Raw genomic sequence first — 20,855 nt, 5'->3', positions numbered from 1 at the left:
TGTTTGATGGAAGGCGAAGATATCACAACCAAGATAGCTTGTTGAACTCGTAGTGTTTTCCAGTATATACTTCTGAGTTATGTGTTGCGTTTCAGTGACTAAGCCGGTTCCTTGTGCTTCCCCGCGGCGTCGCAGATAGTTTAGTCCATCAGCGCAGCGCCCGACGGGAGAAGGAAGGGAGTGGCTGCCATGTTGGACGAGACCACCCAGTCCCACAGGCGGGGGGGTGGGGGCTCCCAGGGGGTTAGTGGCTTGAGCCCAGCAGCCGTGGAGCCGCGCCTTAAGCACATACTTGTCGTGGGCGCCCTGTCGTGGTCCTCGGTGGAAACACTTGCGGCCCCCGGCCCCTTCCGGGCACAATGCGAGCTTCAGGGCGTGGACACCCCCCCTTTCGGAGATCCGTGGGGCGGCCCGCGGCACGCACATGGCCCGGCGGCCGGCGCTGCGCAGTGTGGCCTGGGAGAGTCGGAAGCGCGGTGAGGGCGGGTGAGGCGGCAGCGGCGGGCCCATGCAGGACGCGGAGAACGTGGCGGCGCCCGAGGCGGCCGAGCAGCTAGCAGAGCCCGGACAGCCGCAGCATCCAGCTGCTGAGCCGCCACGACCGGGAGAGGAGCCGTCGCGGCCCGCGGGACCCGGCGCCCTGGAGGCGGCAGTTGGCGAGGACGCGGAGGCCGGGCCGGAGCCCGACGTGCCGGCCGAGCCCGCGGCCGACGGGGAGGAGAAGGCGACTTTGGGCCCAGGCTCGTCCCCACCGCCGCCTGAGGAGCCCCCCGCGTCGGCCCCGTCTGTGGGTGAGGCCTCGGCAGAGCAGGCCAGGGACGAGTCAGCTGAGGCCGGGTCCGAGGGGGCGGGCGGAGAGGACGGCGGCGCGGACGAGCCCTCCTTCAGCGATCCCGAGGACTTCGTGGACGATGTGAGCGAGGAAGGTGAGGTGGCCCGGGAGGCAGCGGGGGCGTCCCCACGTTCCATCTGTAGTCCCCTGCCTAGGGAAGGGTTTCTAGGAGCGTTTGGATCGCCTTGCGTGCGTTCTCTATCCAAAATAAAGCGGGGCGGGGGGGCAGGTGGAGGCTGGAGACCGCCTGAGAGCCGCTCACTTGCACTAGAACCTGCATCTTGGAAGGTGGTCATGGGGGACAGCGCGCAAACTGGAGCCGTGGCCGTGTGTGGCAGTTAGGGTCGAGCCAAGCACGGCGGTGCATGTGTCGTGACAGTACCTTGTCTGCAGGTCTGGGTTCCCCGAATGACGAGCCACTCATGTCAAAGGCCTGAGCCAGACCTCACGGGGACGCTTTTTGTGGTTGATGCGATGCTGTCCCTTAAAACAGTTTGTGACAGGGTTGGGTTCCTTGGCCCCTGCTCTACAGAAGCTTCTGCCTCCAGAGTCTCAGGAGGACTGGCAAGCGGACTCTGCCAGATTCCTGTTTGGTTTTCTCTTCTCTGAGTCTGTAGGCAGGTCGCTGTCCTTGTGTTGGCACATAATGTTTTCAGGGTTTAGTGTGTCATTCATTGTAGCTTCGCTTTGCTTTTCTTACCTTGATTCAGTCTGCAGGTGTTTCTGTTTTTTACCTCAGAGCTGGCTCCTGAAGTGATTTCTGTCGTGCTTAATCCCATTTGTTTATGTTCTGTTTTTAGCCATTTGAACAATCCCAGCACATCCCAGGACTCCTGTACGTATTGGTAGAAGGGGAAAGACAAAACACCAAGGAAGTAGCTAAGGACACACCAAGAAAATTAGATGTTGTCATGCTAAGGTTTTTTTGTTTTGTTTGGGATCTTGTGTCTGTTCTCATGGAGATTTAGTCAAACAATTTCTTCTGGTAAAACGAAGAAGAAAACTTAGGGAACCAAAAGTATTGTTTACTTTTAACTTACACATAGTGTTACGGAGCTATCTGTTGTCATTATCATACTTTATTTCTTACGAGACACCTTAGCTTGAACAGCAGGGAAAGCTACATGAACCAGGGAACACTTGGGCCACTGAGCCAGCAAAGGTCCCTGAGTTGTGGGAAACGTGCTCCCCCCACGTGGGAGAGGTCGCTAAGAATGTATGAGGGGACAGTGTCGCTGGGACCCCACCAGGCTCTCCTGCCCTGACCAGCATTCGTTTCCATTGCACTGAGTTTTATTTTATAATCTAAGTTTCAGTTTGAAAGCTCATTTTGAGCTCCTGAGTGTTTACTCTGTGGTTGATCTTTTAAAAATCATTGAGCCCATGGACTTCACATGACATTTCTACCACGTGGATCATTTCCAGAGTTGGGTTGTGTGGCAGGACTAACAGGAGCACAGCCAGAGGGCCATTGGGGGCCCTTGGGATCCTGAGACTTTCCCCAGAGGGGCCTGTAAGGCCCCTGGTCCTCGGGAGCTGCACCTGAGCCCATTGCCAGCTTGCTTTCTGAGGCCACTTGGATGTGGTCAGGAGTCCAGGTACGTTTTGTGTTTAGTGAGAGGAGCTGCCCCATGGGGTCAGTGAGGTGCAGAAGGTGAAAATGGATGGGGTCTCCAGGAAGAGCCCTTTTGGAGGTGCCAGAAGCCACAGCAGACCATCCTGACTCCCGATTGAGGAGTTTGCCTACTGCTCTGGGACTTTGTCAGCACCGCTTTCTGTTCAGACATGCAGCCGCTGCTAGGGCTCGCCAGACCAGGGTATGACAGGTGTTCACTCCGGTCCCACTGAGTCTTACTTATCTTGATGCTGTTTTGAGAATTGCTAGTCTGTTTCTCCTGGAACCAGATTGGGAATGTGTAAGGCAAGAGTAACCGAACTGGGCACTGGTGGTGATGAAGGAAAGGTGTCTCTTCAGCGTGTAGTTGCTACATATATTCCCTTCCCATCTGTGGGTACATTCCTGCAAACCAGACACTTAAAGATTGTGGGAAGGAGTCCACAGTTTGTAGAGAAGCTGAGCTTTTTATTTTAAACCTTGTAAATTCAGATCTGGCTCAACAGGCCACATTTAATTGTATGGTAAGAGCTTTTATAGCGACCCAAGGAGCTGACTCCAGCCTCTCCGGGAAGGTGTCTCCGGCTCCTGTGACTGTGATCTGCCTCCTTCCATCTGTTCTCTCTTGGTCTCCACTTTTGCCTCTTTGAAAACAAGAGGCAATTCTTTTTTTAGAGTAACGTTTTCTGCATCATCGGTGAAAGTGTTGAAATTAGAGCTCGTTTATAATGGGCTTGCTTTTAAACTAAGGGACTTTTTTTCCTTTTTGAAAAACTTTTATAATTTATTCATTATGGAAAATTTCCAGTTGAGAGTACAGAAACAACCGTCTTAAGTTTTGATAATGAAATGCAACAAAGGATGTTTTTGGACACAAATCCTTTTCAGCATGTTGAAGTTAAGAGGAGAATATGAAACTGAGAGTAACAACTAGGTTCCAGGCCCAGGGAGACACCAGAGGAAACCCCTCCGGCGGGGTGTGCAGCAGGAGCTCCATCCGGCTTCGTCTGAAGAAAGCCTGTCAGGACAGCTTGCTCACCCGATCGCTAACCAAGCAGGTTTAGGATGTGTGCAGAATTTATGTTGCACAGGTTTCATCCGCTACTGCATTTGACCTCCGAAAGCACACCTCCAGCAGCTGGCCAGGATTTTATTGGCTCTGGGGCTTCTTGGTCAGAAGGCTTTGAGACTGGAAGCTGCAGGCAGGACAGCAGCAGGCAGCGCCCAGCTGGCCTTGTCTCCTGCTCGCCCCTGACGCCCACACCTGTGTGTCCACTCCTGAAAGCATCTTTTCCCTGGCCCTTCTACCCCTGTCCGCCTTTTCCTTATCTAGCCGACCATCTTACAGAAATGAAGCAAACCTAGCACGTTGGAATGCTTACAGTTTGGGTTTTATGATCTTAATTTTAAAAGCAGGTGGCGTAAACATAATACACTTTCAGTTTCTGAGTGTGGTTAAGAAAATAATAGTTAACACATGCTGTGTATTTCATGTTACGCACAGTCCTGAGCGTTTACGGATTTAGTATCTGCACGGCTGGTGTCTCCCAAGCGCCTAATGAGGTGTTGCATGCAGTCAGGGACACTGTCTGTTGTGAGGGGCATCGCTGTGTGCTCTCCCGAGCTTGTGGGTTCTCTAGCCACCTAGCGCACACAGCCATTGTACGCAGAGTGCCGGGTGCATGTTGTTAGTTTTGTCTTAACCTGGACGTGGAGAAAGAGCCTGTGGTGGGTTTGCATTGGGGGTGGCTCAGGGAAGGCTTACTTGCCCGGAGAGAGGCCGTCTTTGCTTGGCACTCTGCATTCTTCAAGTCTTTAAAACATTGATTTAAAGTCTTATTTCTAGAAATGAATGGACACATCAACAGGGAAAACGCGAAAAGTTAAAATCTTCCTAATGTTTTCAAGTTTAAATTTTGAGTCAACCCAGGGCCAGGATTTCTTTTCTTCACAGTGGAACCATTTAGATGGTCCATTTTTTACTTCTTGGGAAGTTATTCAATGTGGTAAACTATCGTATCAACGTTCTGCTTGGTCAGAAAAAAGTTGACTGGTCGAATCTTCCACCTGCACAGAACTGCTGGGGGACATTCTCAAAGATCGGCCGCAGGAGGCAGATGGGATTGACTCAGTAATCGTGGTGGATAACGTTCCTCAAGTGGGACCCGACCGCCTGGAGAAGCTCAAAAACGTCATCCATAAAATCTTTTCCAAGTTTGGGAAAATCACAAATGATTTTTATCCAGAGGAGGATGGAAAGACAAAAGGGTGAGTGGTGCTCCCCATGGTCTTGGTGCCCGGCACCCAGTGCTGGCAGTCAGGCGGTGTGGGAGTCATTGTGGACACAGGTGCACACCTCACCTGCTGGTTGTGCCCCAGCCCCCCTTGGCCTGGGGTCTCCACACAAGGACGGGGTGTGTCCATGTAGCTCATGACATTGGATACCGTTGGTTGCTAAATTCTTGAGGAATCGGAGCTGGGGGTTGGGGGTACGTACTGGGTGGCTCAGTGGGTTAAGCATCCAACTCTTGATTTTAGCTCAGGTCATAATCTTACAGTTTGTGAGTTCGAGCCTAACATGAGGCTCCGTGCTGACATTGTGGAACCTGCTTGAGATTCTCTCTCTCCTCTCTCTCTCTGCCCCTCTCACATTTGCTTCTCTCTCTCTCTTTCTCTCTCTCTCTCTCTTGCTCTCTCAAACTAAATAAATATTAGGGGCACCTGAGTGACTTAGTCCATTAAATGGCAGACTTCACCTCAGGTCATGCATGATCTCACCATTCATGAGTTCAAGCCCCACATCGTGCTCTGTGCTGACAGTGCAGAGCCTGGAGCCTACTTCAGATTCTCTTTCTCTTTCTCTCTCTCTCTCTCTCTCTTTTCTCTGCTGCTTCCTCATTCGTACTCTCTCAAAAATTAAAACATAAAGACCGGAGCTAGGATTTACATCTAATGCCATCGGGACAGAAATTGATAGTATCCATCCTGGCCAAAGGGCCCAGCAGATGAGAGGCTGGCCGGGTTCCTGGAAGGCTTCACACAGGGTGTGCATGACCCCAGTTGGCACCCTCCGCCTCCGCTGATACCCCATTATTCCAAGATGGTCTTCGAAATGGGACACTTCAATGACGCTGAAGACTGAGTACGCAGCTTTTTTTGCCCATTAGGTGGGTGCACCCTCCCGGTGAAGGTCTCTCTTCCTTTGAGGTGAGATGTCATATTTGAGGACGCATTCCCAGGGATTCCCCGAGTCGAGCACACAGACTGGTGTCACATAAGGTCCCGATGTCTTCCAGTTCTGCTTCTGCTGCTGTTGTTTTTAATGAGCTCCTCCTTGGAACCTGTGAGTGTTTGTGTCTGTGTCAGGAGGAGCTGTGTTTTTTATAAATAAAGGTAGAAAAGAAAAAAAAAGCTCAGAGATGAGCTTTTTTTCTTCTCTCACATTTTAACATCTCAGAAATGAGGTTACTTCTAATGGTCTAGGTGAAAGCATTGTGTCACTGCTTAATTAGCAACTTTTTATTTCAACTTACTTAAAATAGTATATCTTTAAAAAATGGTAGCATAAGATACATGTCCTGGAGTTTACTTTTCTGACACAGAAAACCTTTCTTTTCAGACTTTCTGCATTAAAATTTCACATGATACCAGTCTTGGAGAGTCTTTTTACAGGACAGGAATGAGAAGAGAAGATGATGATATGTTTTTTAATTTAGGTCATTTTGAAACTATCTTGAATAGTTTTTACTTTATTTGGTTTTTAAATCTTGGGTAGTTTCAAAAGGTTTTTTTTTTTTTTTTACTGTTTATTTTTGAGAGAGAGACAGAGCATGAATGGGGCAGAGGCAGAGAGAGGGAGACACAGAATCGGAAGCAGGCTCCAGGCTTTGAGCTTTCAGCACAGAGCCTGATGCGGAGCTCGAACCCACAGACTGTGAGATTGTGACCCAAGCTCAACCAACTAAGCCACTATGTTAGATAGTTTTAAAGAATTTTTTATTTTAAGAAACTACTGAATGCAGGTGATGCTCCTTCTGTTGTCTGTTTCAGAAACGAGGTGGAAGAGAACATGGGTGACCACCACTAGCTTGTATTGTAGGTGTTGTCATAACAAAGCATTTTCTAAAAGTCTTGATAATTTTGCTTTTAATACACCGTGTCAGACTAATCATGTTCTTAGACTTTTCACTAGCTTTATTGAGAAAGTTGATATACGATAGACTTTTATAGTTTCAAGATGCATCACGAATTCTGACACATGTACGTTCATCAGACCTTTTCCACAGTCAAGCTAGTGAACGTTGTGATTAATTGACCATTCTCTAATTTGTGATTGTAGCATTAGAGACTTTGGATCTTCCATTAGGATTTTGTTTGCATTTGGGGAACCATTCAGCCAGCAGCCCGACCCTCGGGGACGTGGCAGCAGACGGGTCCCAGGCCTTGCCGACGTTTACCGATCGGCCAGATGGGGCCTGGTGTGTGGAGCCCAGCCCGCCGAGCCTTACAGTCTGCGCTCGTACATGATGTTGTGTCTGGATTCAGGTATACGTTCCTGGAATATGCTTCCCCTGCCCATGCCTTGGATGCCGTGAAAAACGCGGACGGCTATAAGCTGGACAAGCAGCACACTTTCAGGGTCAATCTCTTCACGGACTTTGACAAGTAGGTCCCGGCTCGCAAGGGCGTGAGTGCCCAGCAGGTCTGGGACGGTGCCGCTGGTTTTTCGGGGAGCTCCATTCAGCGGGGACATCCTGACCCCTGACGCTTCTGGCCGGCAGCACCCCTAACCCTGCTATCTTGGATCAGAGGGGGAGGGGAGGAGTGGCACACACTGCTTGCTGCTGAGAACCACCCATGGGGCTGCCACCCTGCTCCCTCACCCCTATAGTCATGCTGCATGTTCCCAAAGAGCGGCTTCTCTGTTCCAGGTACATGACGATCAGCGATGAATGGGATATTCCAGAGAAACAACCTTTCAAGGACTTGGTACGTGGGCACATTCATCCAGACCTGAGAGAAGCAGGGGCAGCCGTGAGCTCAGGTTGCGCTCCAGGAGCGCACTGGTCAGGAAGGCAGCTTCGATTATAGGTGGTGAGACCTGATCTGTGCTTTGCCTTGGGCTCTTTCTCTAGGGGAACCTGCGTTACTGGCTTGAAGAGGCCGAGTGCAGGGATCAGTACAGTGTTATTTTTGAGAGCGGAGACCGTACTTCCATTTTTTGGAACGACGTGAAGGACCCTGTCTCCATCGAAGAGAGAGCGGTGAGTGTTGCTGCCCTGTGGGGTCTCCCTCTGTGTTTCCTTAACGGGGAGCTGGGGGCCAGAGCGGTGAACGCCCTCTTCCACATTGCCCCTCCCTGCAACATTTTTCCCTCATCTGGTTTTGAAATAAGCCCAGAGACATGAGCGAGCGTCTTGTTTCTCAGTGAGGAGCGTGAGGAGTAAATGCTCATAGGAGCGGGAGGCTCTGTGTCACTTTCCTGGTGGTGTTAACACGGGCCCCACCTTTTCCCGCAGAGGTGGACGGAGACCTATGTGCGCTGGTCCCCCAAGGGCACCTACCTGGCCACCTTTCACCAGAGAGGCATCGCTCTCTGGGGGGGAGAGAAATTCAAGCAGATCCAGCGGTTCAGCCACCAGGGGGTCCAGCTCATTGACTTCTCGCCCTGCGAAAGGTAAGCAGCCCAGATGGGTGGGAGGTGCCCTGGCCTTGGGTGGCCTCTGCAGATCGGGTGAATCCGACTTTGTGGTGATCCCAGACTTGGTTTGAGGCTCGTGGCAAGAGCGGGACGGGCTCCTGTAGACTGTTGGCTGGAATTTCCCCGGGTGGCGTTTGGGTGTGGACGTGTTGTCATTTCTGCACGTGGGCACCCGGGCTTTGTCTTCCGAGCCATTGGGAGTGAGTCGATGTGTCCCTTTCTAGTGGTAGGAGTCCTCTTAGCTCAGTGTCCTCGGTGGCACCGCGACCTCCAGGAAGTGTAGTGTTGGTCTCCTTTTACTGAAGTCCTTCTGTGTTCCGATTTCAGGTGACGTAAGAGTCCCCCCCTTACCACGTGGTCTGAGTGCATTGTGGGTTCACGACCACCCCTGGTGCCCCAAGGCTCCTGAGACATGGCTCTGTGTTACCTGGTTTGCTTTTGAGTATTTCTGGTGAACCTTGTTCTCATTCCTAGAAGTCGGCGGGGGTGCTGCAGTAGCACTACACGCTGATTCCAGGCTGTGGTGATTTCTTACTTTGCTCTATTTGTTTCAAATACGTTTTCCCTATTGGGGAGCCTGTGTGGCTCAGTCAGCTGGGCATCCGACTCTGGATTTCAGTTCAGGCCATGATCTCACTGTTCTGGAGTTCGGGCTCTGCATCAGGCCCTCGGCTGACCGTGTGGAGCCTGCTTGAGATTCTCTCTCTCCACCTCTCTGTCTGCACTTTGCCCCCTGACTCCTGCATGCTTTCTTTCTCTCAGAATAAACTTTAAAAAATGTTTAAAGAAACAAAAAAAATACCGTGAGTGTTGTGAACAAATGCCCAGCGTCTGTACGTAAGTGCCTCGGTCTGGATCACGGTGTTCCTCCCTGGTAATTGGAGCAGCCCTGACGTGGCCCTAACGTCTGGTGCCCTGCATACTTAGGTCTCCCTGCTGTTCTCCCCTGTCACTGTCGTCAGGAGCTGGTTCAGACCCGGGCCAGGGCTCCTGTCTTGAGCCCTCCTGTTGGCCCAGCCCCTTAAGCAGCATCGCACGCCCTGCCTGGGCTATGCTCTGACGGCGGCTCCTGAGGAAGATGGGGCTGGGAGGGTTTGTCTCCTGATTGGCCTGAGCCATCTCGTACCTGGTGTCCTCCACTCTCGTGTTTCCCATAAGTTGTGCATTTTCTGCCATAAGCACTTCTTAAGTCAGATAAAACAGGTGTTATGGAGCCACTCTTGGAGGACTCCTGATCCCCACCACTCTGCATCTGTTGGGAACAAAACACCTGAGGTCTGTCGTCGCAGCGATGCATTCACACAGACCCCCGAGGGGGCTCCTCCCGGGCCGTGTGGCCTTTGCACAGAGCGGCTGCCTCAGTCCGGCCGGCTGTTGTTCTGGACTTCTCCTATCCCCTTGTAGTTTACGAGCATAGACACCTCTGTCTGTCCACTCAAGGACCAGACCTGGAGCGTCCCTTACTCATGTGCACCCCTGCGGCTCCACTGAGTGCCTACCACGGGAGCCCCTCCCGGAGTCCACACCTCAGCCCCGCAGATGCACATGGAAGATGGGTTTTCCAAGGACGCGCTGAATCGGTTTCACATCCTGTATGGAGTGAGTCTGTATTGCAAATTTCATGACTTGTAGGGGTACTCGCAGCCCCTGTTTTTAGTCCAGTGCATCAGTGCCATGAGCCCCAGGAGCCTCGCCTGGGCGGGGCCTGTTTCCTTGTAGTGTGTGTTTCGGCCTTTCCGGTCTGCTGTTGTGTGGGAGCAGTCTGGTTCCATGGTTGCACTGTGTGTGAACAGGGCTGGTCTGCGCCCTGGGTGTAGACAGGCAGCTGGCTATGGGGGGATGCGAAGTCCTAGGTGCAGGAGCAGTGTCAGCTGGGTACTTGCTCTTGGGATACACGTGTTCGGCTCTGCGGTGTCCATCCCCGTCTCAGCTGAATGCCGGGAAAGAGCGGGTAGATGGCGTCCTAGAGCCCATGCACAGACTTCGTCTAGGGCCTGTCAGGTCTTCTCCTGGCTTGATTCTATGGGGAACACGAACCCTGCTCCAGATGTGACTGCATGCCTCATGCCATGAAGGTTGCGGCGGGCTGTCCTGGCAGGAGAGCACCGCCAGGCGCCAGGGCTCAGAAAGAATGCTGTTGTTGGCAAGAGGGCCCTGGCTGCATGCTTTGCAAGCTGCACCAGTGCCTGGAGCTCCCTGGAGTGGAGGTGGGGCAGGTGCGCACCTCGTACACCCACAGCACGGCGCTCGGGGACAGCGGCAGGCACTCTGAGCCATGTTTGCTCTGTCACAGGTACCTGGTGACTTTCAGTCCCCTGGTGGACACTCAGGACGACCCTCAGGCCATTATTATCTGGGATACCCTGACCGGGCAGAAGAAGAGGGGCTTCCACTGTGAGAGCTCAGCCCATTGGCCGATCTTCAAGTGAGTAAACGAGGGCGCGTCCGCGGTGACTGCGTTGTGGCCTTTTCTCCCGACAGAAGCTGCCATTTGTGTTCTTCATCTCAGGTGGAGCCATGATGGGAAATTCTTTGCCAGAATGACCCTCGACACGCTTAGCATTTATGAAACTCCTGTAAGTGGCCTGTTTCCTGAGAGGTGGCCTGCCCCGCTGGGAGCTGCCGGACGCATGCTCCCCTCGACGGTGGTTGGGGGGAGGGAAGAGCAGCTGTCCATGTGCAGAACTGGGGGAGAAGCAGGGGGCACCTGTCCCGTCGTGTCCCGGGGTCTCCCCTCTGGTGTGCTCCAGAAATCCGGGACAGAAGTAGATGGCAGGGGCTTTAATGGTCGGTGAGCCCCTTCTGGGGTTATTGGCAGGCTCATTCCAGAATCCCTTGTTCGCTTTCTGTGAAAATGTGCTCATGTTACAGAGACCACAGCGTGATTTGTTGTAACTCTTGGTTTTCCATAGTCCATGGGTCTTTTGGACAAGAAGAGCTTGAAGATCTCTGGCATAAAGTAAGTGGCCGTCCTTACAATGTGGGGGTTAGCAGCTCGTCCCCTAGCCCTGCAGCCGGAGCAGGTGGTGTGGACTGGGTCCAGACACGAGGGTGGCACAGCAGGCCTTTGCCTGTCACCCGTAGACCTGTTCTTGGTGCACCTGTGACTCTGACGGGCCTTGCTGCCCACACTCCCCCCCTCGTGGCCGGAGACACTTTGTGAGGGCCACAAGCTGGGCTCTGTTTGGTTCCCCGTCCCTGCCTTGGAGCCATAGCCCTGGGCTGCAGTCTTGGAAGAGGATGGGGTGGAGGGGACTGGGAAAGTCTTCTATGTCCTCTGCAGTCCATGCAGCAGGTTCAATGGCCTTTGGTGAGCTGCCTGGCGGTGTGCATATGCACATGTGTGTGTGTGTGCACACGCTCTCTGGGGGTGGCCCATCTGCAGAGGAGCTGCCCAGTGGCATGTGTGTGTGCATGCGCACTCTCTGGGGGCTGCGTGTCTGCAGAGGAGTGCCCATGGTATGGACGTGAACGTTCTCGGGCACAGTTGTGGCTCACAATACAAACTAAGCCGAGAACAGATTCTCCATAAACGTAACAGTAACCGTAGTCTTTGTGGGCCTGAGCTGGCAGATCACCCGTGCAGGCGCCTGGCTTCGCAGTGCCTGTGTAGTGGGGGGGCATCGTGCTCCTACCTGGGGACCAGCAGTCATAGCTCCCTGCGCGCCCTGCAGCAGGATGTGGTAGGTGCCAGCCTGGTCAGGGCTCGGGTGCCTGCCACAACACAGTCACCGCAGACTCACCAACGTTGCTCCCTGCTGGCAGAGCGAGGGCGGTGATGCCTGGGTGGCTGGGGCCATCTCTCGGGGAGGGCGAGCTGCCGGTGTAGGGGGCAAGCACCTACACTCCACCGCACTCCCTTCCTGTCGGCAGCTGGCCAGTCCTCAGGCAGCATCACTTTTCTTTGTTCTGCAGAGACTTCTCTTGGTCTCCTGGTGGTAACATCATCGCCTTTTGGGTGCCTGAAGACAAAGATATCCCAGCCAGGGTGACCTTGATGCAGCTTCCTACCAGACAGGAGATCAGGGTCAGGAATCTCTTCAACGTGGTAGATTGCAAGTTGCATTGGCAAAAAAACGGAGATTACTTGTGCGTGAAAGTGGACAGGACCCCGAAAGGTACCCAGGTGAGCAGATGCCCCGAGCAGAGCCTGTTGCTTATAGCTCCAGGCAGGCCCTGTGCCCGAAGCATGGTGACGGACTCTCGGAGCTCATGGGCCACTCTCAGATGCCAGTTCCAGATGGTGGTTCGTCCTCACTGGAGCTCGTGTCCCCTCGCTCCTGCGGCGCAGGCGACCTGCGGGCCCAGTTCACAGGGGGCGGGGGGTTTCTCACTTCTCTCTCACGCACAAAGAGGAGTGCCCTGGGCCCAGTTCTGCACCCTGATCGGCATTGTTAGCGTCATTTATGAGTTCTTCCCTCTATGGGAGCGTTTCTCCTCCCCTTTCCCAAACAGATCCCAGAGATGGGGGGGTCCCCGCTTTGTAGCATTCACCCTCGAAATGGCAGTTCAGTGGCTTTTCGATAGATTCACAGACCTTGTGGTCATTGCCACAGTCTGAGTCGGAGAGCGTTTTCATTACCCAAGAAGGAAAGAAACTCCAAACCTGTTGGCACCACTGCCCACCTCGGTGTGCTCCTGCCCCGCCGCTTTGCCTTTCCATCTGGATCTACCAGGCCAGGATGCTTGCTGAGAACGAAGTCCTACAGCGTGTGGCCTTTGTGGCTGGTGACCCTCACTGAGCACGTGGTTCAGGCCTATCCGGGCCGTGGCAGGTGTCCTTGCCTCCTCCCTGGTCAGGGCTGAGGAACGCGGCTGTACGGCTGTACTTCCTCGTGTCCATTGTTTGTAGCAGATGCTTGTGCTGTTGCCACCTGTTGGCTGCCAGGAAGAAGGCAGCATCCGGGTCTGGTCTGTGCCTTCGGGGACACCAAGTGAGTTCTACCGCCAGGCGACTGCCTATGCGGGGCTCTCTCCAGGCAGGGGTGACTCTAGGGCAGCTCTCCAAAGTAGGACCTGGGCCAGAGAGGGTGTCTGATGACTCCCACAAGGACCACGTCCGTGCGCCCCCATTGGCACTGTCGTGACTGCTGTGCTTTTCATCACCTGACACGTCCATGTGTCTGTCCCAGTGTGTGCCTTTTGTCTGTCACCAGTTTGACTTGTCCTTGATTTCAGTGTTTCTCAAGATCTCAGTTTCTGTGAGTTTGTCCCCTTTTTTTCTCCTGAACAGGGCGTGGTCACGAATTTTGAAATTTTTCGAATGAGGGAAAAACAGGTGCCTGTTGACGTGGTGGAAATGAAAGGCAAGTTCCATTTGGTCCCATTGTGGTTGATCCGCCCTCAAGTACTGCCCCCACTGGGCAGGGTGCTCATGACCCTGATCCTGATTGGCGCCTGCCGTCCACCTGTGAGCCCTCCCTTATAGGGTTCCCTTGCTCCTGTCCCACCTCAGTCCCCCATCTGGCTGAACCAGAGTGCTCCCCGGTCCCTTGTCACATCCACCCTGGCCGGTTTCCTGCTCAGAGGCTGTGGCTGGCACAGGTTTCTGTGATGCTTTGCTTGCCCAGCTGCAGGAGGGCTCTCATTGGGCAGCCCCAAGTTCTCCCTTGACTAGAGCCCTTTCTTGGGCCTATGAAAGCCGCATATCTTCCATGTTTCCGCCTCTGGATGGGAAATGTCTCTCCCTGTCTCTTGTTGGGGCTTGTGGTCTACTTTTATTCTCTGTTTTGCTAGGGAGAGGAGGAGAAAGGGGATGGGAGCACAGAGTGGGAACGTGGGTACAGCCTGGCCACCCTCCCTTGGGGGGGAGGTGTGGAGTGTGCCAGCAAGCCAGAGACTGCAGGCCGTGGTGAATGCCAGGCTCAGGCCCTGCTGCAGTGGGCATCTGGGAAGGTGGCAGTCCTCCATGGCCAGGATCTCCCACAAGTCACCTACGTACACGTCCTTAGGCCCACCATGGGCTCCTTTTAGTGGACATTAGGATTTGGGGTGTTTCTCTGGTTGAGCAGTGAGGACTGCGCGGGAACGGTGCTGATCAGGGTCGGTGTTCTGTTCCATGATCTGAGGGGCTTCCCCTTCGTCCCAACCACAGAAACTATCATAGCTTTTGCCTGGGAGCCGAACGGGAGTAAGTTTGCGGTGCTGCACGGGGAGGCCCCTCGGATATCCGTATCCTTCTACCACGTGAAGAGCAACGGGAAGATTGAACTTATCAGTAAGTAGCCTCTCCCGTTGGCAGAGGGACCGACTGGACAGATGAGATGGTTATGTACCAGGGATGCAGCCCCCTCCTTGCTCCACATGCATGTTGGGCTGACTGGAAGCCGCTGCTCTGGCCCCCCATGGCTCAGAGGACCCCTGCGGCTTGGGCCTCACATGCTTCCCTCCCACAAAGAACTGGCCTTCACAAAAGGGCTTCTGAGTGGAGGCAGTCCCCCTCTTGTGGCCACAGTGGGCAACTCTGTGCTGAGGGTCCCGCAACCCCCCCTCACTCTGCTTCGCCTGCGTGTGAGACAAGCAGGGGCCTGGCCTGTCTCGGCAGGGCTGGGTGTGCTGTGTCACTGCAGACCCCTCGTGCCCAGCCTCCTGGCGGGATAGACGGCGGCTTGTCCAGTATCTGATGGCCCAGGTGCAGAGCTTGTCCTGAGAAAACTGGGTGAACTCGCCTTGTACCTGCTGAGCTCAGTGGTGGTCGCGGTAGAGCCATCCTGGGGTAGATCGGTGGTGGTCGGAAAACTGGCTGCAGTACTGCGGCCGTCTCACGCCTCAGCAGAGGAAGTAGGGGTCGCTACGGGGTCTCAGGTCTGCGCTGTCTCGTTAGGAAGTAGGTTTGCAAGCGGCGAGTGTCCAAGTGCCTTCCATCTCTGAATGCTCTGTGTCACCCACCTTGGAAGGTCACGTGTCTTGGCTGGGATAATCGTGTTCTGTAACAAGTTTGGATGTTAAAGGACACCTTACAGTTTTCTGTCCCTCCTTTGTTCTGCTCAGAGTCCTGCCTATTGGGCAGTGTCGCCCTTCTCATGTCTCCCTGTCCCTGCTGGGCCCCTGTCCTTGGGTCCATGGCCAGCTGAGATCAGGCCCTGGGCGGTTCACCTTGTGCCCTCCATGAAAAGACCCCGGTGGAAAGCCTAGCATTAGCTGTCTGCTCCCTAGGGGCTCTGCAGACTCCTCGTGGAATGGGAGCTTTCAAGGTGTTGGGCTTTCAAATGAATTTATGACCACAGGGTTCAAAACGGTGTTGAGTCCCTGGAAGGTTGGATCTTGGGCTGCTCTGGGTCACTTGTATCTCTCTGTGCCTGGTGGGAGTCGTGGGTCTCGCCCTCATGCGGAGACCCTGTGACGGTGTTTATGGGAATTCTCCATGCAGTTTCCCCAGGAAGCAGGTGGTTGTGAACATGAGGTATTAGTACAAACAGTAATAGCTTCAAGCTGTCTCCTCCTTCCTTTTGTGTTTGAAGCGTGGGTCTAAACTTGAACACGTACCCAAACAGTGGGTTTTCCAGAATGGGTGTGGCGTGCCCGTGCGGACGTCCGCCCACGGGGGTCGCATGAGCCCATTGCCCCTGTCGGCTGCATCCTGCTTCGGCGCCTTCCCGAAACTGAACAGCCGCTCTCTTTGCTTTCAGAGATGTTTGATAAGCAGCAGGCAAACACCATCTTCTGGAGCCCCCAGGGACAGTTCGTCGTGTTGGCTGGCCTGAGGAGGTGGGTTCCTGCTCTCCACCTCCTTCTGTGTGTCGTGAGCCACGCTTGTGGCCCACGGGTCCCGCTTCAGGTTCAGAACCATCAGGGCGGCTCCTTGAGAGCGTGATGGCATGAGTGTCGTTCAGAGACTTGGGCAGACACCAGGTCGCGTAGGGCTGTCCCTGCGGGTATGTTCAGTGCGGGCTGGACACGTGGGCATGGTCATTTCCTCACGGTTAGCGAGCCTTCTCTGAGCCTGGTGCGTTCCCTGTCCTGTTGCGGGACAGCTGTGTGAGCTCCGAGCCGCCTCCATCAGTGTGAGTCCCTGCCCTGGCCTCCCTTCTCGGCTGCCAGGCCCACTGCAGTTACTCAGGTTCCCCAGCTCGTCGGAGGCACCTCCCATGTTTTCGGAGCTTCGGCTGCAGACCATGTCTTTTCTGAAAGCGGTGTGGGTGGGTCTTGGGTCACCACGCTCTCAGAAGATGGCTCCTGGATTACCTCCTCCTCAGCAGCCAGGTGGCAGGCAGCCCTGGCCAGCGCGCCCGTGTCCCATCCTGGTGGACAGGATTCCCTATGAGCAGCAAAACAGCACGTGCACACGAGGCTTTCCGTGTGGACCCACTGTGTGCTCTGTCTCCCAAGTATGAACGGCGCCTTGGCCTTCGTGGACACTTCGGACTGCACGGTCATGAACATCGCGGAGCACTACATGGCCTCTGACGTGGAGTGGGACCCCACTGGGCGCTACGTGGTCACCTCTGTGTCCTGGTGGAGCCACAAGGTAAGGGCCCCGTGTAGCCCGGGCAGCGTGTGATCCCCCCATTGGTGATCCCCTAGCCCAGCTGTGCAGCAGCAAAGCCCTTGGCAGAGCCCCCGAGGCGGCTAGCCTCGTCGGGACTCGGCTGGTGTTCCTTCATTTCTCTTGCCCAAGTTGGACGCCTTGCGCTTGCTGTAACCCAAGCCCAGGCCGCCTTCCTTTGGCGCAGTAGCTGCAGAGCCCCTCACCTCAGGAGTCGGATGGGGTGGCTTTCCCTTGCAGCTCCCACCCACACCATCCTCTGTGGTGTGCAGCGGGGAGGGAGGGTGTGCCCAGCTGTGTGCACTGCCCCAGCACCGTCCTGCGTTCAAGAGACTCACGGTTCAGACGAGCCCAGCGTTCTCAGTGCAGCGGCCCCTGTGCCCCTGCGTGTGCTTCCTCCTCCCTGGGCACCCCCATCCTGCCCTGTGCTGTCTGTACAGCGCTCACAGGGCACAAGTCCATCTCCGGCGTGCTCGCAAGCTTGTCTCTTCTCCTGGACAGTGGAGGGTTGAGAGTGGGGCATCATGTGGCCATGGACCTGTTGCTTGGTGTGTGGTCCCCATTCCGTCCAGATTTGCTGACTGAGCGGGGATTCCAGCAAGAGGGCTGCTCAGCCTGGGCTCGGGGCTCTGGGACTCCCCAAGAGGACCCGAAAGCATGTGTGAGGGAGCCCATTTCTTAGTCTCCAACGTCGGTAACCCGAAGAACAGGAGGAGCACTGTGCTCTGTGGGTGTGAGCCTGGGTATAGAGCACATTCTGCGTGGTATCTGCGTGCGGGAGTGTCTGTGTCAGTGCTCCTGAGCTGCGGGGATGGGGGTGGGGGGATCTGCTGAGTGTCTGTTCTGTTTAGCTGCCGTTCCTGATTGAGGGAGGTGCCGAGAGCTGAGCCTGAGAGGTCAAGTCAGGGTGATTCCGTTTAATGAGATAATGACCTTCTCGAGCTCAAACTTAGGAAACGTCACTGATGACTCAGTCTTGGGAGTAACCATTGTTCACAGAGCACAGCAGTCATGCTGTGTGTGCATCTGAACTCCTTTGAGTGCCGTCCCTGTGAGGCCCACCGTTGGCCGCTCTGTCGGATCCCAGTGCTCCAGAAAAGATGACCGCGGCCAGCTTGTGTCGGCCCATAGCTCCAGGCGCCACTTCCTTCTGTGGAAGGTGTTGCTGGAGAGACAGCGGCTGAGCAGTGTTAGTGACCTTGTTGGTGTGCATCCTGGCGTTAGTTCTGTATCTCGGACCAGTGATGAGCCAGGGCCACGTGACGCTGCTGCAGTGCTACGAGCTGTGCTCTGTGCCTCATGTCGCTTTCTGTTGTGTTTGCTGACTGTGCCCCCTGCGCGTGCACTCCCAGGAAGCAGGGATCTTCGGTTTGAGGCTGCACCATTGGCTATAGACAGCCGTCGGAGGAGGCGGTTGACTTGGATGGTGCCATGAGGGTCCAGATGTGAAGACTGCTGCGTCTCTCTGTGGCTCGGGGCAGTGAGCAGCGGTGTGGCCTGTGTCCCGTTGCAGGTGGACAACGCCTACTGGCTGTGGACCTTCCAGGGGCGCCTGCTGCAAAAGAACAACAAGGACCGCTTCTGCCAACTGCTCTGGAGGCCACGGCCGCCCACGCCACTGAGCCAGGACCAGCTCAAGGTCGGGCCTACTCCTCCCCCGGGTCCCCTGCAGACCAGGCTGGGTGTGCTCGTGGGTGGCGGTGCACTAGCAGTCCCTGATGATGCTGTTTCCCGTTGGTCACGTGGAAGATGGCACTTGTGGTTCTTGCTCAGGACGTTTAAATCCTGAGTGGTTTCTCTGTCTTTGTTGCAGCAAATTAAAAAGGATCTGAAGAAATACTCCAAGATCTTTGAACAAAAGGATCGTCTGAGTCAATCTAAAGCCTCGAAGGTTAGCTGGGTCCTAGGACTGAGAGAAGTGCCATAGGCAGCCACCCATCTGTGGCCGGGAAGGGCTGGTATCAGGCCCAGGGGGTGGGGGTGGGGGGTGCATAGAAGGGCCGGCAGCAGGCCCAGGGGGCAGCCGTGTTGGTGGGGGTACTGGTTCTCCGCCTGTGCACAAAGACTGGTGGGGCCCTACTGCATGTCTGGGTGGCTGGCCTTCAGGGTGTATGTGAGGGGAAAGAGGAGGGCACAGCATATGTTCCCATCCGGGGTGTGAGGGGCTGACTGCCAGCCACAGCCCTCGTCATGGTGAGGACTGGGACTTCCCCAACCCCACGCACAGGAACTAGTAGAGAGAAGACGTACCATGATGGAAGACTTCCGAAAATACCGGAAAATGGCCCAGGAGCTCTACATGGAGCAGAAAAACGAGCGTCTAGAATTGCGAGGAGGTAACTGTTAGCTGGAGATACGATTTTTTAGAGCAGGAGTCTGTTGGAATGTTTCTCTCCCCCTTGTGTGAGTTTGTAGTTGAGTCAGGTGTTTTTGTCCAGGACCCGAGTTTGTTGCGGCCACAGGTTCACATGCGCCATGCTCTGTGGAGGACATTGCTGTGTTCGCACCGGCTTGGCTGGAGCGGGCATGTGCACACACGTGTCTGCACACATCACCCTCCCTGTGTGTGCAAACACATGTCCGCGTGGCTCATCTCCCCCCGCCCCGCCTTCCGCACAGGTGTGGACACAGACGAGCTGGACAGCAACGTGGAAGACTGGGAGGAGGAGACCATTGAGTTCTTCGTCACTGAGGAGATCATCCCCCTGGGCAATCCGGAGTGACCTGAGCAACATGGTAAGACCTCTCCAGACAGGGACGAACCTTGCCCTGACGTCCCATATCACATGTTTTGTTGTCCCTTTGCTGAGGACCAGGTGTCACACCCTCGGGATCAGCGTGGCCCTGGCGTGCAAGCTGCAGGGGTCAAGTGCACACCTGAGCTGCCCGAGGCAGGGCTCTTCCTCAGCGTACGGCAGGGCCTCATGCCCTGGATTTCGGGAATGCACCCCTCACATGGGCTCTGGTCATGGATGAGGGGCGGGGCTGGGGAAGGGGAGGGAGGCTTCCGTGTGCCCGGCAGGCCCGGAGCACACTCAGGCTCCCTTGGTAAGCAAGCGATGACTCCAAGCCATCGTGTGAGGGGCGACAGGCACCCAGCTGGGGAGCCCCTCAGGCGAGGCTCTCCGCTGTTGAGGTCCCCCCCACCCTGGGCGTCTGCCTGTGCTCACCCCAGGCATCAGGCCCCTTTCACCCTCTTGAGATGGTGTGATCCGTACCTGCCGGTCAGGGCGCACTGTCGGCCAAAGCCCTTGCCAGTGCCCATCTTGTCATCACGGTGCAGGACGGAAGGAAAGTGAACCCTTGCTCCCTTCTTGCAGCATCCTCGGGCTTGTGCCACAATGACACCATCCTGCAGAGCCCACCTGGTGCCTGGAGGTGACCAGTGCTTTCTCTTCTCCAGACTCTGTGCCCGGATCCTCCCATCCTCAAGCGTCACTGTGCCTTCAGCCCCTGCCCCCCGTCCCTGCTGTAGGGGGGCTTTCAAGGCACTGCTTTACTTTTTTGTCGTTTGGGGTTTTTAAAGTCACGCCCCCAGTGTTTGTTACTCAGACTCGTGCACGGCAGGGGCAGGTTCCTGCCTTCTGAGGCGCAGCCCAGTGGTCTCCCTTTGGTGACTCGTCCTGTCCCTTGTGCGGAGGCCAGTGTGGCTGTGTCCCGGACACGGGAGTCGCGCACCAGGGTCCCCACGCCACTCAGGTTGTGCTAGGTTTTCAATGAGCAGAGCGTGGAAATAAAAGCAAACCTGTATGAAAACACTGTCTTTCTCATCTCTTTAAACGTAGATAGTGGCCTTGAACTTGGTGCCTGTGCCCACTCCCCCTGTGGTGGCCATGGAGGTGCTGCTGGCCCCTGGGGTGACCCTTCTGCTTCCCAGCGTGGTTGTGTTTCTCAGCTGAGCTCTGCAGCGTAAAGCATTGGTCTGATCAGTGCAGAAAAACTGTTTTCAGCATTTTTTGTTTTCTGCGCCTGTTTCACCTGTGAGAAAGACCCTTCTAGACCTTTCCTTGGAGTCCTGCAAGTTTGAAGTTGCCTGTGAGAGTTGTCACTTGAGCCTCTGTCACGTGGTTCTCTGACTATTTAACTTGATTTCCCTCTGAGAAGGGAGCGAACAAATCCACGTCATTTCGGCCCCTGTGTATTTGCCACATCCATTACCTATCAGTGCCTTGTCAGCTGCCACTGCGCCCCCGCTTCTTTCTGTCTCCCAGGAGCCCAAAGC

The 20,855-nt window shown here is 55.1% G+C and overlaps 2 protein-coding genes across 2 annotated transcripts in view; one reads left to right on the top strand and one right to left on the bottom strand.

Annotated features, from left to right (window-relative positions):
* SNX8 (sorting nexin 8) overlaps window positions 1-510 on the bottom strand; it is a 68,251-nt gene extending 67,741 nt beyond the window's left edge. The window contains 1 exon segment of the mRNA XM_029945759.1: window positions 2-510. Coding sequence (XP_029801619.1) covers window positions 2-510 — 509 coding nt within the window.
* EIF3B (eukaryotic translation initiation factor 3 subunit B) lies at window positions 438-20,389 on the top strand. The gene is made up of 19 exons (XM_029946988.1): window positions 438-926; window positions 4,523-4,715; window positions 6,993-7,112; window positions 7,379-7,436; window positions 7,583-7,711; window positions 7,967-8,124; window positions 10,442-10,573; window positions 10,658-10,724; window positions 11,061-11,107; window positions 12,064-12,274; window positions 13,382-13,454; window positions 14,243-14,365; window positions 15,777-15,855; window positions 16,477-16,615; window positions 18,147-18,272; window positions 18,447-18,524; window positions 18,861-18,969; window positions 19,253-19,369; window positions 19,954-20,389. The coding sequence occupies exons 1-18, from the start codon at window positions 509-511 to the stop codon at window positions 19,354-19,356; spliced, it is 2,364 nt and encodes a 787-aa protein (XP_029802848.1). The 5' UTR covers window positions 438-508; the 3' UTR covers window positions 19,357-19,369; window positions 19,954-20,389.
* The last annotated feature ends 466 nt before the right edge of the window (window positions 20,390-20,855 follow it).

The sequence above is a fragment of the Suricata suricatta genome, chromosome 8 (assembly GCF_006229205.1).
Source record: "Suricata suricatta isolate VVHF042 chromosome 8, meerkat_22Aug2017_6uvM2_HiC, whole genome shotgun sequence".
NCBI lineage: Eukaryota > Metazoa > Chordata > Mammalia > Carnivora > Herpestidae > Suricata > Suricata suricatta.
The sequence above is the reverse complement of the archived record's forward strand: the minus strand, read 5'-3'. Positions and strand labels throughout refer to the sequence as shown.